The following is an 18,496-nucleotide window of genomic DNA, read 5'->3' as shown; positions in this document are numbered from 1 at the left end:
TCCACTTCACCTTTAACCCCGGAAGCATTTAAGTGGCGGCCATGATAAGAGCCGTTTGAATTCTCTAAAAGTTAAGGAAAGGTGGGTCAATGCTTCCTTTATAACCTCCTTTAGGATACACTGGACCATCCTTTAGGAAAGGAGATGAGATATGACGTCCCACAATTCCTTGCGGCCGCAACATTTAAAGCGAGTCGCTCATCCGATCGTTCACGAACATTAACGATGATCGTAAAGTGACACAGATCATGAAAGTTACCATTACAATAATATGCCTTGAACAACTTTCAACAATCTTTAACCCGTAGGTGAACTATGAACGTTATGCTGATGTTGTAAAACGATCAGAGTGAGTTTAACTTTTATTGCAGCCTGTGTTCAGTTTGCATTCGTTATTTATCCACTTTGAGTGTTGTTGCAGCCGTAAGCTGTATCATAAAGAACATTAAACTTTCCTTCAGTCACAGATGCTGAAACCCTTGACTTGATTAAGGTTCTTGAGATATTATACAAAACCATATAATCAGATTATAATCACCATAAAAAACATCACCCTGTGTTTCAGGTGAAAAGGGATCAGAGACATTTTGAGCCAGATGATGTTTTATTCAACATGTTTCATTTAATTCAGAATGTTTTGTGCATTTCTTCAGGTGTACATTCTTGTCTTACATTAATGTAATAATTAATTTCATATTTATGTTGATGTTGATTTCTGAGTGGACAGGAAGCTGATGGTTTCACTTTTCTTACTTGTAGTCTGGTATTCTATATGTTTTTTATTTCAATCCCAACCTCGTGGTGATCAGGATTATTTCACCGGTAACAAGGCACAGGGGAAAGTTTTTTAGATGATCTTTTTGTAGTCCATTTTCTGAACATTGTAGTTTCAACACTGCAGACCCACGTCATTAACCTCCGCCGGCCCGTCGCATTTAATGACGTGGCCTAGTGGAAATGTGGTCGGATTGTCAGAGCAACGAAATCGCCTGCAGGGCGAAGTCCTTTATGGATTCTCCTAACATCTTTCCTTAACCTCATGACGTTTTCGCGGGGTTAAGGTAAAGTGGATAGTCAAAGGAGATAGGAGGGACAATTCGAACGCACCCAGAGTGTTCAAGAGGCTTCATGAATACGGGTTCTGGCCCCTCCCCCTCCTCACCCAACACCTGAGAAACACCTGTATGGTTTTATATTTCTGAATAAAAGATTTCGTCACTAAAGTTAGAATATAAAGTTTTTATCTTCATGAGAAACTTAAAAACACTTTTAAAGGTTTTACCGTGAACAGCAAAGTCACGACCTCTGACCTCTGACCTCGACCCTCTCTGGAATCATTTTAAAGGTCAAAGGTCACTGCTTATGGAAGCAATTAGTGATCAGAATTCAAATGATAAAGCTAATTTGAAAATTCAAATGCATTAACAGAAATTATTTTTAACTTTCAGAATATGAGTGTATTATTTGACTCAAAAATAAAATGATGATTAATTTATCTAATTTGAATTTTAGTTTTCAACTTTAAAAATGCACATTCTTCAACATTCAAATTAAAATGAGAGAAAGAAAATGACATTTGCTTTATCATTTTCAAAAAATGCCCTGCTAAATTTGTATCATAATTCAAATGAAAAAGCTCATTTTAAAATGAAAATACAGTAACAGAAACATCTTTTAATTTTTAGATTATAGGTGCATTATTTGACCTATATTTAAAATGAATATTCAGTCATCCAGTTTGCATTATACTTTTACTCTCTATGTATGCATATTGTATGACATCATTCAAATGAAAACTTCGTTTTCAAACTTGCCGTGCTACAAAGTGATCATAATTCAAACCAACTCGAAAACGAAATGGCAAAGTGGACGGCGCAGGAAAGTGACGTCAGACTCCAGCTCCCAGGTGAACGTAATGTTTACAGTCTATGAGGCGAGCGGGCAGAACGCGCAGCACGATGGGTGGCGGGGTGAATCTTTAACACTAGGGCAGACTTTAGTTCACATTGTGATACAGGTGGTGATCGGAGTGTTTTTTTCAGCGCACACTGAACTTTTAGCGAGACGACGCAGCAGCTTTATAACCAGAGCTGCCAAGTCTCACGCGTGACACCATGTCCACTATCTCTGACCGTGAGAGTCACTCAGCATCTGCACGCCGTGAAATTCACACAGACGTGTCCTAAGACCGGTTTATTGATAGATTATAGATCACTCTCTTCTCTGCTTAACTTAATTACATTAAAAAAGATTATCGATTGAATTTTCTGTTTCTAATAATCTCTCCAGCTCTGTGCACAAAGTGTCTCTCATCCTCTGTGCGTAATGGCTCACACTCTCCCTCTCGACCGACTGTATGAGCTCTCTCTCCCTTTCAGAGATTGTTTTGTAGTTATTAAAAGAATAATCAACTTCAAGGCCAAAACTGAATCAAAATCAGGGCAACAACTAGTTTGGAGCTTGTACCAGCATTAAAGATTCACCCCGCCACCCATCGTGCTGCGCGTTCTGCCCGCTCGCCTCATAGACTGTAAACATTACGTTCACCTGGGAGCTGGAGTCTGACGTCACTTTCCTGCGCCGTCCACTTTGCCATTTCGTTTTCGAGTTGGTTTGAATTATTATCACTTTTTAGCACGGCAAGTTTGAAAAGGAAAAGCCAAAGACCTTTTAGTTTTCATTTGAATGATGTCATACAATATGCATACATAGAGAGTAAAAGTATAATGCAAACTGGATGACTGAATATTCATTTTAAATATAGATCAAATAATGCACCTATAATCTGAAAATTAAAACGTGTTTCTGTTACTGCATTTTCATTTTAAAATGAGCTTTTTCATTTGAATTATGATACAAATTTAGCGGGGCATTTTTTGAAAATGATAAAGCAAATGTCATTTTCTTCCTCGTTTTAATTTAGTCAAAGAATGTGCATTTTTAAAGTTGAAAACTAAAATTCAAATTAGATAAATGAATCATCATTTTATTTTTGAGTCAAATAATACACTCATATTCTGAAACTTAAAAAGCATTTCTGTTAATGCATTTGAATTTTCAAATTAGCTTTATCATTTGAATTCTGATCACTAATCGCTTCCATAACTGCTGCCCCCAAGTGGCCAAGAAATGAAACACATGTCATTGAAATGTTTTTTTATTGAATGAACCGTGTGGAAACGTTAGCCCTTTCATACATGTTCTCACGGGTTAAAACGGCGCCCGGGTGCTTCACTGGATGTGACCACGACCACGGAGTCCCGAGTCCTTTGTCTGATTTCTCCCGCTGAAGTGGCATGAGAAGAATGAAAGAACCGTCACCGTCCCCACACAGCCTCGTCCCATCTGACCGCTCACGACCGGTATCTGACGTGGGAGTGAAATGACAATGAGACTCCACACGCTCACACCGCTCAGTGGTGGCGTGGCGTGGCGGCAGGAACACGGGAGGATCTGAGAGCGAGCGAGTCTTTCATCAGACGTCCGTCATCTCGTCTTCCATCTCGTCGCCCTCCGTTTCACCTTCCGCCTCGCCTTCTTCTTCCTCTTCCTCGTCTGACGTCACATCGGGCTCGTCCATCTCGGCGGCGCACTTTGGACACGAGCAGACGAAGAGGTAGTTCTCCCTGAGGAGGAAACACGCCGTTAAACACGCCGTTAAACACGCCGTTAAACTCTGCTGACCCGTTAATCAGGATCAGAAATATAAAGAAACAAAGTGTTCATTTAATCACAAATCAAAACGTTTCTCTGCCAGCTGCTCAAAGTCGACCTCCGCCTCACGAGAGGTCAAACGAGGAGCTGCTGCGAGTGACCACAGGGTCGACAGTCCCCAGCGTGGACTCTAGGGGGCAGCACTAATCGGGGGGTGGAGGTCATTACCTCAGGATTTTGTGGCGGCTGTGGCGGCTTCGGTCTCGCTGGCAGCAGTCCAGATAGCTGATGCAGATTTCCTGAAAGCGGAAGAGAAGAACCGGGTCAGCGGGCAGAACAACTTCAAACACGCCTCCAGAGCGCCGGCGTCTCAGACCACACACACACACACACACACACACACACACGTCAGCTGACCTCTCCTGCGCTGATGTCACGGACGGCGCCCAGCTGGAGCAGGAAGTTGTTGTCGGGGAAGGACGCCTCGGCGTTGGGAATGCAGCTGTGGTTACCTGGAGGTCAAAGGACACGGAAGGAGCAGATGAACAACAAGGCGTTTGACCAGCAGGAAGCGCTCGCCTGGCGTGGTCATCGGGTTCACTTACACGAGCTCTGAAGCAGAAAGAGTCCAGAACCCTCGCAGTTCAGGAAGTCTCCGGTTTCTGCAGAGAGAAGAGACGCATGATGCTGCGGCTGCACGCCAAGTTTCCATACTGCACACCAATCACAGCCCGCCAATCACAGCCCTATAATCACAGCCCATCAATCACAGCCCGCCAATCACAGCACACCAATCACAGCCCTCCAATCACAGCCCTATAATCACAGCCCATCAATCACAGCCCTATAATCACAGCCCATCAATCACAGCCCGCCAATCACAGCACACCAATCACAGCCCTCCAATCACAGCCCTATAATCACAGCCCATCAATCACAGCCCTATAATCACAGCCCATCAATCACAGCCCGCCAATCACAGCACACCAATCACAGCCCTCCAATCACAGCCCTCCAATCACAGCCCATCAATCACAACCCTATAATCACAGCCCATCAATCACAGCCCATCAATCATAGCCCTCCAATCACAGCACACCAATCACAGCCAATCAATCATAGCCCTCCAATCACAGCACACCAATCACAGCCCTCCAATCACAGCCCTCCAATCACAGCCCATCAATCACAGCCCTATAATCACAGCCCATCAATCACAGCCCATCAATCACAGCCCATCAATCACAGCCCTCCAATCACAGCCCTCCAATCACAGCCCTATAATCACAGCCCATCAATCACAGCCCATCAATCATAGCCCTCCAATCACAGCCCTCCAATCACAGTCCATCAATCACAGCCCATCAATCACAGCCAATCAATCACAGCCCATCAATCACAGCCCATCAATCATAGCCCTCCAATCACAGCCCTCCAATCACAGCCCATCAATCACAGCCAATCAATCACAGCCAATCAATCACAGCCCTCCAATCACAGCCCTCCAATCACAGCCAATCAATCACAGCCCTCCAATCACAGCCCGCCAATCACAGCACACCAATCACAGCCCTCCAATCACAGCCCATCAATCACAGCCCTCCAATCACAGCCAATCACAGCCCTCCAATCACAGCACACCAATCACAGCCCTCCAATCACAGCCCTCCAATCACAGCACTGTGTATCTTCACCTTTCTCGATGTCCTTGTACAGCTGGTCGATGAAAGAGTCCAGCTGCTCCCTCTGCTGGGCGGGAAGCTGCAGAGCATCACAGGCGTGAACCCACTGACTCAAGGAGCTGAGGACGAGGAAAAGAACCAATCACAGAGCAGAGGAGGATCAGACGCCAAATAAAACAGAGAAGAAGAAAAGAACCAATCACAGAGCAGAGGAGGGTCAGACGCCAAATAAAACAGAGAAGAAGAAAAGAACCAATCACAGAGCAGAGGAGGATCAGACGCCAAATAAAACAGAGAAGAAGAAAAGAACCAATCACAGAGCAGAAGGTAGAAGCGCTCACCTCGTCCCGATGCCCTGACCGTTTGTTCCCACGAGAGCGAACAGCGAGCGGAAACCGTCGGGGACGAACCACTGCAACACGACCACGCCGCCATTACTCATTTTGTTTACTTGTTTATTTATTTGATGTTTTAACGACTTACCCGACTGAGCGACTCGTCATAAAGCGCCGCTTTGAAGAGGCTCTGCAACACGGCCAGCTGACCCTGAACACACACACACACACACACACACACACAAGTTATACACACACACACACACAAGTTATACACACACACACACACATACATAAGTTATACACACACACACATACATAAGTTATACACACACACACACACATACATAAGTTATACACACACACATACATAAGTTATACACACACACACACACATACATAAGTTATACACACACACACACACAAGTTACACACACACACATAAGTTATACACACACACATAACACATTAGTTACACACACACACATTAGTTACACACACACATTAGTTACACACACACACACATAAGTTACACATTAGTTACACACACACACACACACACAACACATTAGTTACACACACGCACAAGTTACACACACACACACACACACAAGTTACACACACACACAACACATAAGTTACACACACACACATAAGTTACACATTAGTTACACACACACACATAAGTTACACATTAGTTACACACACACATAACACATTAGTTACACACACACACAAGTTACACACACACACACATAAGTTACACACACACACAACACATAAGTTACACACACACACACAACACATAAGTTACACATTAGTTACACACACACACACACACACACACACACACACATAACACATTAGTTACACACACACACAAGTTACACACACACACACATAAGTTACACACACACACAACACATAAGTTACACACACACACACAACACATAAGTTACACACACACACACACACAACACATAAGTTACACACACACACATTACACATAAGTTACACACACACACATTACACATAAGTTACACACACACACACACATAAGTTACACACACACACACACACAACACATAAGTTACACACACACACACATTACACATAAGTTACACACACACATAACACATAAGTTACACACACACACAACACATAAGTTACACACACACACACAACACATAAGTTACACACACACACACAACACATAAGTTACACACACACAACACATAAGTTACACACACACACACACATTACACATTAGTTACACACACATTACACATTAGTTACACACACACACATTACACATAAGTTACACACACACACACATTACACATAAGTTACACACACACACAACACATAAGTTACACACACACACACACACACACACACATTACACATAAGTTACACACACACACACACACACACAACACATAAGTTACACACACACACACACATTACACATAAGTTACACACACACACAACACATAAGTTACACACACACACACACACACACATTACACATAAGTTACACACACACACATTACACATAAGTTACACACACACACACACACACAACACATAAGTTACACACACACACACACATTACACATAAGTTACACACACACACACACACAACACATAAGTTACACACACACACACACACACACACATTACACATAAGTTACACACACACACAACACATAAGTTACACACACACACACACATAACACATTAGTTACACACACACACAAGTTACACACACACACACATAAGTTACACACACACACAACACATAAGTTACACACACACACACAACACATAAGTTACACATTAGTTACACACACACACACACACACACACACACACACATAACACATTAGTTACACACACACACACGTTACACACACACACACACATAAGTTACACACACACACAACACATAAGTTACACACACACACACAACACATAAGTTACACACACACACACACAACACATAAGTTACACACACACACATTACACATAAGTTACACACACACACATTACACATAAGTTACACACACACACACACATAAGTTACACACACACACACACAACACATAAGTTACACACACACACACATTACACATAAGTTACACACACACATAACACATAAGTTACACACACACACAACACATAAGTTACACACACACACACAACACATAAGTTACACACACACACAACACATAAGTTACACACACACAACACATAAGTTACACACACACACACACATTACACATTAGTTACACACACATTACACATTAGTTACACACACACACACACACACACACACACACACACATTACACATAAGTTACACACACACACACATTACACATTAGTTACACACACACACATTACACATAAGTTACACACACACACAACACATAAGTTACACACACACAACACATAAGTTACACACACACACACAACACATAAGTTACACACACACACATTACACATAAGTTACACACACACACACACACACACACACATTACACATAAGTTACACACACACACACACATTACACATAAGTTACACACACACATAACACATAAGTTACACACACACACACACATTACACATAAGTTACACACACACACAACACATAAGTTACACACACACACAACACATAAGTTACACACACACACACACACACACACACACACATTACACATAAGTTACACACACACACACACACATTACACATAAGTTACACACACACACACAACACATAAGTTACACACACACACACAACACATAAGTTACACACACACACACACACACACACACACAACACATAAGTTACACACACACACACACACACACATTACACATAAGTTACACACACACACACAACACATAAGTTACACACACACACACAACACATAAGTTACACACACACACACACACACACACACACACACACACACACACACACACAACACATAAGTTACACACACACACACAACACATAAGTTACACACACACACACACAACACATAAGTTACACACACACACACATTACACATAAGTTACACACACACACAACACATAAGTTACACACACACACATTACACATAAGTTACACACACACACACACAACACATAAGTTACACACACACATTACACATAAGTTACACACACACACAACACATAAGTTACACACACACACACACACACACACACACATTACACATAAGTTACACACACACACACACACACAACACATAAGTTACACACACACACACACATTACACATAAGTTACACACACACACACAACACATAAGTTACACACACACACACACACACATTACACATAAGTTACACACACACACACACACACATTACACATAAGTTACACACACACACACACACAACACATAAGTTACACACACACACACATTACACATAAGTTACACACACACACACACACAACACATAAGTTACACACACACACACACACACACACACATTACACATAAGTTACACACACACACAACACATAAGTTACACACACACACACACATTACACATAAGTTACACACACACACACATTACACATAAGTTACACACACACACTACACAAAAGTTACACACACACACACACACACATTACACATAAGTTACACACACACACACACACAACACATAAGTTACACACACACACACATTACACATAAGTTACACACACACACAACACATAAGTTACACACACACACACACATTACACATAAGTTACACACACACACACATTACACATAAGTTACACACACACACTACACAAAAGTTACACACACACACACACACACATTACACATAAGTTACACACACACACACACACAACACATAAGTTACACACACACACACATTACACATAAGTTACACACACACACACATTACACATAAGTTACACACACACACACACACACACACACAACACATAAGTTACACACACACACACATTACACATAAGTTACACACACACACATTACACACACAACACATAAGTTACACACACACACATTACACATAAGTTACACACACACACACACACACACACACACAACACATAAGTTACACACACACATTACACATAAGTTACACACACACACACACACACACACACACAACACATAAGTTACACACACACACACATTACACATAAGTTACACACACACACACACACACACACACACACACACACACACACACACACACACAACACATAAGTTACACATTAGTTACACACACACACACATAAGTTACACATTAGTTACACACACACACACACATAAGTTACACACACACACACAACACATTAGTTACACACACACACACATAAGTTACACATTAGTTACACACACACACATAAGTTACACATTAGTTACACACACACACACACACAACACATTAGTTACACACACACACATTAGTTACACACACACACACATAAGTTACACATTAGTTACACACACACACACACAACACATTAGTTACACACACACACACATAAGTTACACATTAGTTACACACACACACACATAAGTTACACATTAGTTACACACACACACACATAAGTTACACATTAGTTACACACACACACATAAGTTACACATTAGTTACACACACACACACAACACATTAGTTACACACACACACATTAGTTACACACACACACACATAAGTTACACATTAGTTACACACACACAACACATTAGTTACACACACGCACAAGTTACACACACACACACACACAAGTTACACACACACACAACACATAAGTTACACACACACACATAAGTTACACATTAGTTACACACACACACACATTAGTTACACACACACACACATAACACATTAGTTACACACACACACACATTAGTTACACACACACACACACATAACACATTAGTTACACACACACACACAACACATTAGTTACACACACACATTAGTTACACACACACACATTAGTTACACACACACATTAGTTACACACACACATAACACATAAGTTACACACACACAACACATAAGTTACACACACACACAACACATAAGTTACACACACACAACACATAAGTTACACACACACACACACAACACATAAGTTACACACACACAAACAACACATAAGTTACACACACACACACACACACACAACACATAAGTTACACACACACACACACACAACACATAAGTTACACACACACAAACAACACATAAGTTACACACACACACACACATTACACATAAGTTACACACACACACACACACACATAAGTTACACACACACACACACACAACACATAAGTTACACACACACACACATTACACATAAGTTACACACACACATAACACATAAGTTACACACACACACAACACATAAGTTACACACACACACACACAACACATAAGTTACACACACACACACAACACATAAGTTACACACACACAACACATAAGTTACACACACACACACACATTACACATTAGTTACACACACATTACACATTAGTTACACACACACACATTACACATAAGTTACACACACACACACATTACACATAAGTTACACACACACACAACACATAAGTTACACACACACACACACACACACACACATTACACATAAGTTACACACACACACACACACAACACATAAGTTACACACACACACAACACATAAGTTACACACACACACACACATTACACATAAGTTACACACACACACACATTACACATAAGTTACACACACACACTACACAAAAGTTACACACACACACACACACACATTACACATAAGTTACACACACACACACACACAACACATAAGTTACACACACACACACATTACACATAAGTTACACACACACACACATTACACATAAGTTACACACACACACACACACACACACACAACACATAAGTTACACACACACACACATTACACATAAGTTACACACACACACATTACACACACAACACATAAGTTACACACACACACATTACACATAAGTTACACACACACACACACACACACACACACAACACATAAGTTACACACACACATTACACATAAGTTACACACACACACACACACACACACACACAACACATAAGTTACACACACACACACATTACACATAAGTTACACACACACACACACACACACACACACACACACACACACACAACACATAAGTTACACATTAGTTACACACACACACACATAAGTTACACATTAGTTACACACACACACACACATAAGTTACACACACACACACAACACATTAGTTACACACACACACACATAAGTTACACATTAGTTACACACACACACATAAGTTACACATTAGTTACACACACACACACACACAACACATTAGTTACACACACACACATTAGTTACACACACACACACATAAGTTACACATTAGTTACACACACACACACACAACACATTAGTTACACACACACACACATAAGTTACACATTAGTTACACACACACACACATAAGTTACACATTAGTTACACACACACACACATAAGTTACACATTAGTTACACACACACACATAAGTTACACATTAGTTACACACACACACACAACACATTAGTTACACACACACACATTAGTTACACACACACACACATAAGTTACACATTAGTTACACACACACAACACATTAGTTACACACACGCACAAGTTACACACACACACACACACAAGTTACACACACACACAACACATAAGTTACACACACACACATAAGTTACACATTAGTTACACACACACACACATTAGTTACACACACACACACATAACACATTAGTTACACACACACACACATTAGTTACACACACACACACACATAACACATTAGTTACACACACACACACAACACATTAGTTACACACACACATTAGTTACACACACACACATTAGTTACACACACACATTAGTTACACACACACATAACACATAAGTTACACACACACAACACATAAGTTACACACACACACAACACATAAGTTACACACACACAACACATAAGTTACACACACACACACACAACACATAAGTTACACACACACAAACAACACATAAGTTACACACACACACACACACACACAACACATAAGTTACACACACACACACACACAACACATAAGTTACACACACACAAACAACACATAAGTTACACACACACACACACATTACACATAAGTTACACACACACACACACATAAGTTACACACACACACACACACAACACATAAGTTACACACACACACACATTACACATAAGTTACACACACACATAACACATAAGTTACACACACACACAACACATAAGTTACACACACACACACACAACACATAAGTTACACACACACACACAACACATAAGTTACACACACACAACACATAAGTTACACACACACACACACATTACACATTAGTTACACACACATTACACATTAGTTACACACACACACATTACACATAAGTTACACACACACACACATTACACATAAGTTACACACACACACAACACATAAGTTACACACACACACACACACACACACACATTACACATAAGTTACACACACACACACACACAACACATAAGTTACACACACACACACACATTACACATAAGTTACACACACACACACAACACATAAGTTACACACACACACACACACACACATTACACATAAGTTACACACACACACATTACACATAAGTTACACACACACACACACACACACAACACATAAGTTACACACACACACACACATTACACATAAGTTACACACACACACACACACAACACATAAGTTACACACACACACACACACACACATTACACATAAGTTACACACACACACAACACATAAGTTACACACACACACACACATAACACATTAGTTACACACACACACAAGTTACACACACACACACATAAGTTACACACACACACAACACATAAGTTACACACACACACACAACACATAAGTTACACATTAGTTACACACACACACACACACACACACACACATAACACATTAGTTACACACACACACACGTTACACACACACACACACATAAGTTACACACACACACAACACATAAGTTACACACACACACACAACACATAAGTTACACACACACACACACACAACACATAAGTTACACACACACACATTACACATAAGTTACACACACACACATTACACATAAGTTACACACACACACACACATAAGTTACACACACACACACACAACACATAAGTTACACACACACACACATTACACATAAGTTACACACACACATAACACATAAGTTACACACACACACAACACATAAGTTACACACACACACACAACACATAAGTTACACACACACACAACACATAAGTTACACACACACAACACATAAGTTACACACACACACACACACACATTACACATTAGTTACACACACATTACACATTAGTTACACACACACACACACACACACACACACACACACATTACACATAAGTTACACACACACACACATTACACATTAGTTACACACACACACATTACACATAAGTTACACACACACACAACACATAAGTTACACACACACAACACATAAGTTACACACACACACACAACACATAAGTTACACACACACACATTACACATAAGTTACACACACACACACACACACACACACATTACACATAAGTTACACACACACACACACATTACACATAAGTTACACACACACATAACACATAAGTTACACACACACACACACATTACACATAAGTTACACACACACACAACACATAAGTTACACACACACACAACACATAAGTTACACACACACACACACACACACATTACACATAAGTTACACACACACACACACACATTACACATAAGTTACACACACACACACAACACATAAGTTACACACACACACACAACACATAAGTTACACACACACACACACACACACACACACACAACACATAAGTTACACACACACACACACACACACATTACACATAAGTTACACACACACACACAACACATAAGTTACACACACACACACAACACATAAGTTACACACACACACACACACACACACACACACACACACACAACACATAAGTTACACACACACACACAACACATAAGTTACACACACACACACACAACACATAAGTTACACACACACACACATTACACATAAGTTACACACACACACAACACATAAGTTACACACACACACATTACACATAAGTTACACACACACACACACAACACATAAGTTACACACACACATTACACATAAGTTACACACACACACAACACATAAGTTACACACACACACACACACACACACACACACACATTACACATAAGTTACACACACACACACACACACACAACACATAAGTTACACACACACACACACATTACACATAAGTTACACACACACACACAACACATAAGTTACACACACACACACACACACACACACATTACACATAAGTTACACACACACACACACACAACACATAAGTTACACACACACACACACATTACACATAAGTTACACACACACACACACAACACATAAGTTACACACACACACACACACACACACACATTACACATAAGTTACACACACACACAACACATAAGTTACACACACACACACACATTACACATAAGTTACACACACACACACATTACACATAAGTTACACACACACACTACACAAAAGTTACACACACACACACACACACATTACACATAAGTTACACACACACACACACACAACACATAAGTTACACACACACACACATTACACATAAGTTACACACACACACAACACATAAGTTACACACACACACACACATTACACATAAGTTACACACACACACACATTACACATAAGTTACACACACACACTACACAAAAGTTACACACACACACACACACACATTACACATAAGTTACACACACACACACACACAACACATAAGTTACACACACACACACATTACACATAAGTTACACACACACACACATTACACATAAGTTACACACACACACACACACACACACACACACAACACATAAGTTACACACACACACACATTACACATAAGTTACACACACACACATTACACACACAACACATAAGTTACACACACACACATTACACATAAGTTACACACACACACACACACACACACACAACACATAAGTTACACACACACATTACACATAAGTTACACACACACACACACACACACACACACACAACACATAAGTTACACACACACACACATTACACATAAGTTACACACACACACACACACACACACACACACACACACACAACACATAAGTTACACATTAGTTACACACACACACACATAAGTTACACATTAGTTACACACACACACACATAAGTTACACACACACACACAACACATTAGTTACACACACACACACATAAGTTACACATTAGTTACACACACACACATAAGTTACACATTAGTTACACACACACACATAAGTTACACATTAGTTACACACACACACACACACAACACATTAGTTACACACACACACATTAGTTACACACACACACACATAAGTTACACATTAGTTACACACACACACACACAACACATTAGTTACACACACACACACATAAGTTACACATTAGTTACACACACACACACATAAGTTACACATTAGTTACACACACACACACATAAGTTACACATTAGTTACACACACACACATAAGTTACACATTAGTTACACACACACACACAACACATTAGTTACACACACACACATTAGTTACACACACACACACATAAGTTACACATTAGTTACACACACACAACACATTAGTTACACACACGCACAAGTTACACACACACACACACACAAGTTACACACACACACAACACATAAGTTACACACACACACATAAGTTACACATTAGTTACACACACACACACATTAGTTACACACACACACATTAGTTACACACACACACACATAACACATTAGTTACACACACACACATTAGTTACACACACACACACACATAACACATTAGTTACACACACACACACAACACATTAGTTACACACACACATTAGTTACACACACACACATTAGTTACACACACACATTAGTTACACACACACATAACACATAAGTTACACACACATAAGTTACACACACACAACACATAAGTTACACACACACACAACACATAAGTTACACACACACAACACATAAGTTACACACACACACACACAACACATAAGTTACACACACACAAACAACACATAAGTTACACACACACACACACACACACATTACACATAAGTTACACACACACACACACAACACATAAGTTACACACACACACACAACACATAAGTTACACACACACACACACACAACACATAAGTTACACACACACACACACACAACACATAAGTTACACACACACACAACACATAAGTTACACACACACAACACATAAGTTACACACACACACACACAACACATAAGTTACACACACACACACATTACACATTAGTTACACACACACACATTACACATAAGTTACACACACACACACATTACACATTAGTTACACACACACACATTACACATAAGTTACACACACACACATTACACATAAGTTACACACACACACATTACACATTAGTTACACACACATATTACACATAAGTTACACACACACACATTACACATAAGTTACACACACACACATTACACATTAGTTACACACACACACATTACACATAAGTTACACACACACACATTACACATAAGTTACACACACACACATTACACATAAGTTACACACACACACATTACACATAAGTTACACACACACACATTACACATAAGTTACACACACACACATTACACATAAGTTACACACACACACACATTACACATAAGTTACACACACACACATTACACATAAGTTACACACACACACATTACACATAAGTTACACACACACACATTACACATTAGTTACACACACACACACATTACACATAAGTTACACACACACACATTACACATTAGTTACACACACACACATTACACATAAGTTACACACACACAACACATAAGTTACACACACATTACACATTAGTTACACACACACACATTACACATAAGTTACACACACACAACACATAAGTTACACACACATTACACATTAGTTACACACACACACTACACATAAGTTACACACACACACAACACATAAGTTACACACACACACAACACATAAGTTACACACACACACACAACACATAAGTTACACACACACACACATTACACATAAGTTACACACACACACACACACATTACACATAAGTTACACACACACACACACACACATTACACATAAGTTACACACACATACATTACACATAAGTTACACACACACACACACACACATTACACATAAGTTACACACACACATACATTACACATAAGTTACACACACACACAACACATAAGTTACACACACACAACACATAAGTTACACACACACACACACACACACACACACACACAAGTTACACACACACACACAACACATAAGTTACACACACACACACAACACATAAGTTACACACACAACACATAAGTTACACACACACACACAACACATAAGTTAC

The 18,496-nt window shown here is 39.7% G+C and overlaps 1 protein-coding gene across 1 annotated transcript in view; it reads right to left on the bottom strand.

Moving 5' to 3' along the window:
- Positions 1–3,141: 3,141 nt before the first annotated feature.
- The window catches only part of smyd5 (SMYD family member 5), a 19,998-nt gene continuing 4,643 nt past the window's right edge, over positions 3,142–18,496 (bottom strand). Inside the window, exons 7-13 of the mRNA XM_061047516.1 lie at positions 5,820–5,882; positions 5,678–5,748; positions 5,349–5,455; positions 4,260–4,316; positions 4,072–4,166; positions 3,883–3,953; positions 3,142–3,626 (exon numbers count right to left, since the gene is read on the bottom strand). Of these exons, the coding sequence (XP_060903499.1) occupies positions 3,476–3,626; positions 3,883–3,953; positions 4,072–4,166; positions 4,260–4,316; positions 5,349–5,455; positions 5,678–5,748; positions 5,820–5,882 (615 nt within the window). The 3' untranslated portion in view covers positions 3,142–3,475. The remainder of the gene's footprint in view (positions 3,627–3,882; positions 3,954–4,071; positions 4,167–4,259; positions 4,317–5,348; positions 5,456–5,677; positions 5,749–5,819; positions 5,883–18,496) is intronic.

The sequence above is a fragment of the Labrus mixtus genome, chromosome 10 (genome assembly GCF_963584025.1).
Source record: "Labrus mixtus chromosome 10, fLabMix1.1, whole genome shotgun sequence".
Classification (NCBI taxonomy): Eukaryota; Metazoa; Chordata; class Actinopteri; order Labriformes; family Labridae; genus Labrus; species Labrus mixtus.
Note: the sequence above shows the minus strand (reverse complement) of the source record. Positions and strands in the feature narration are given on the sequence as shown.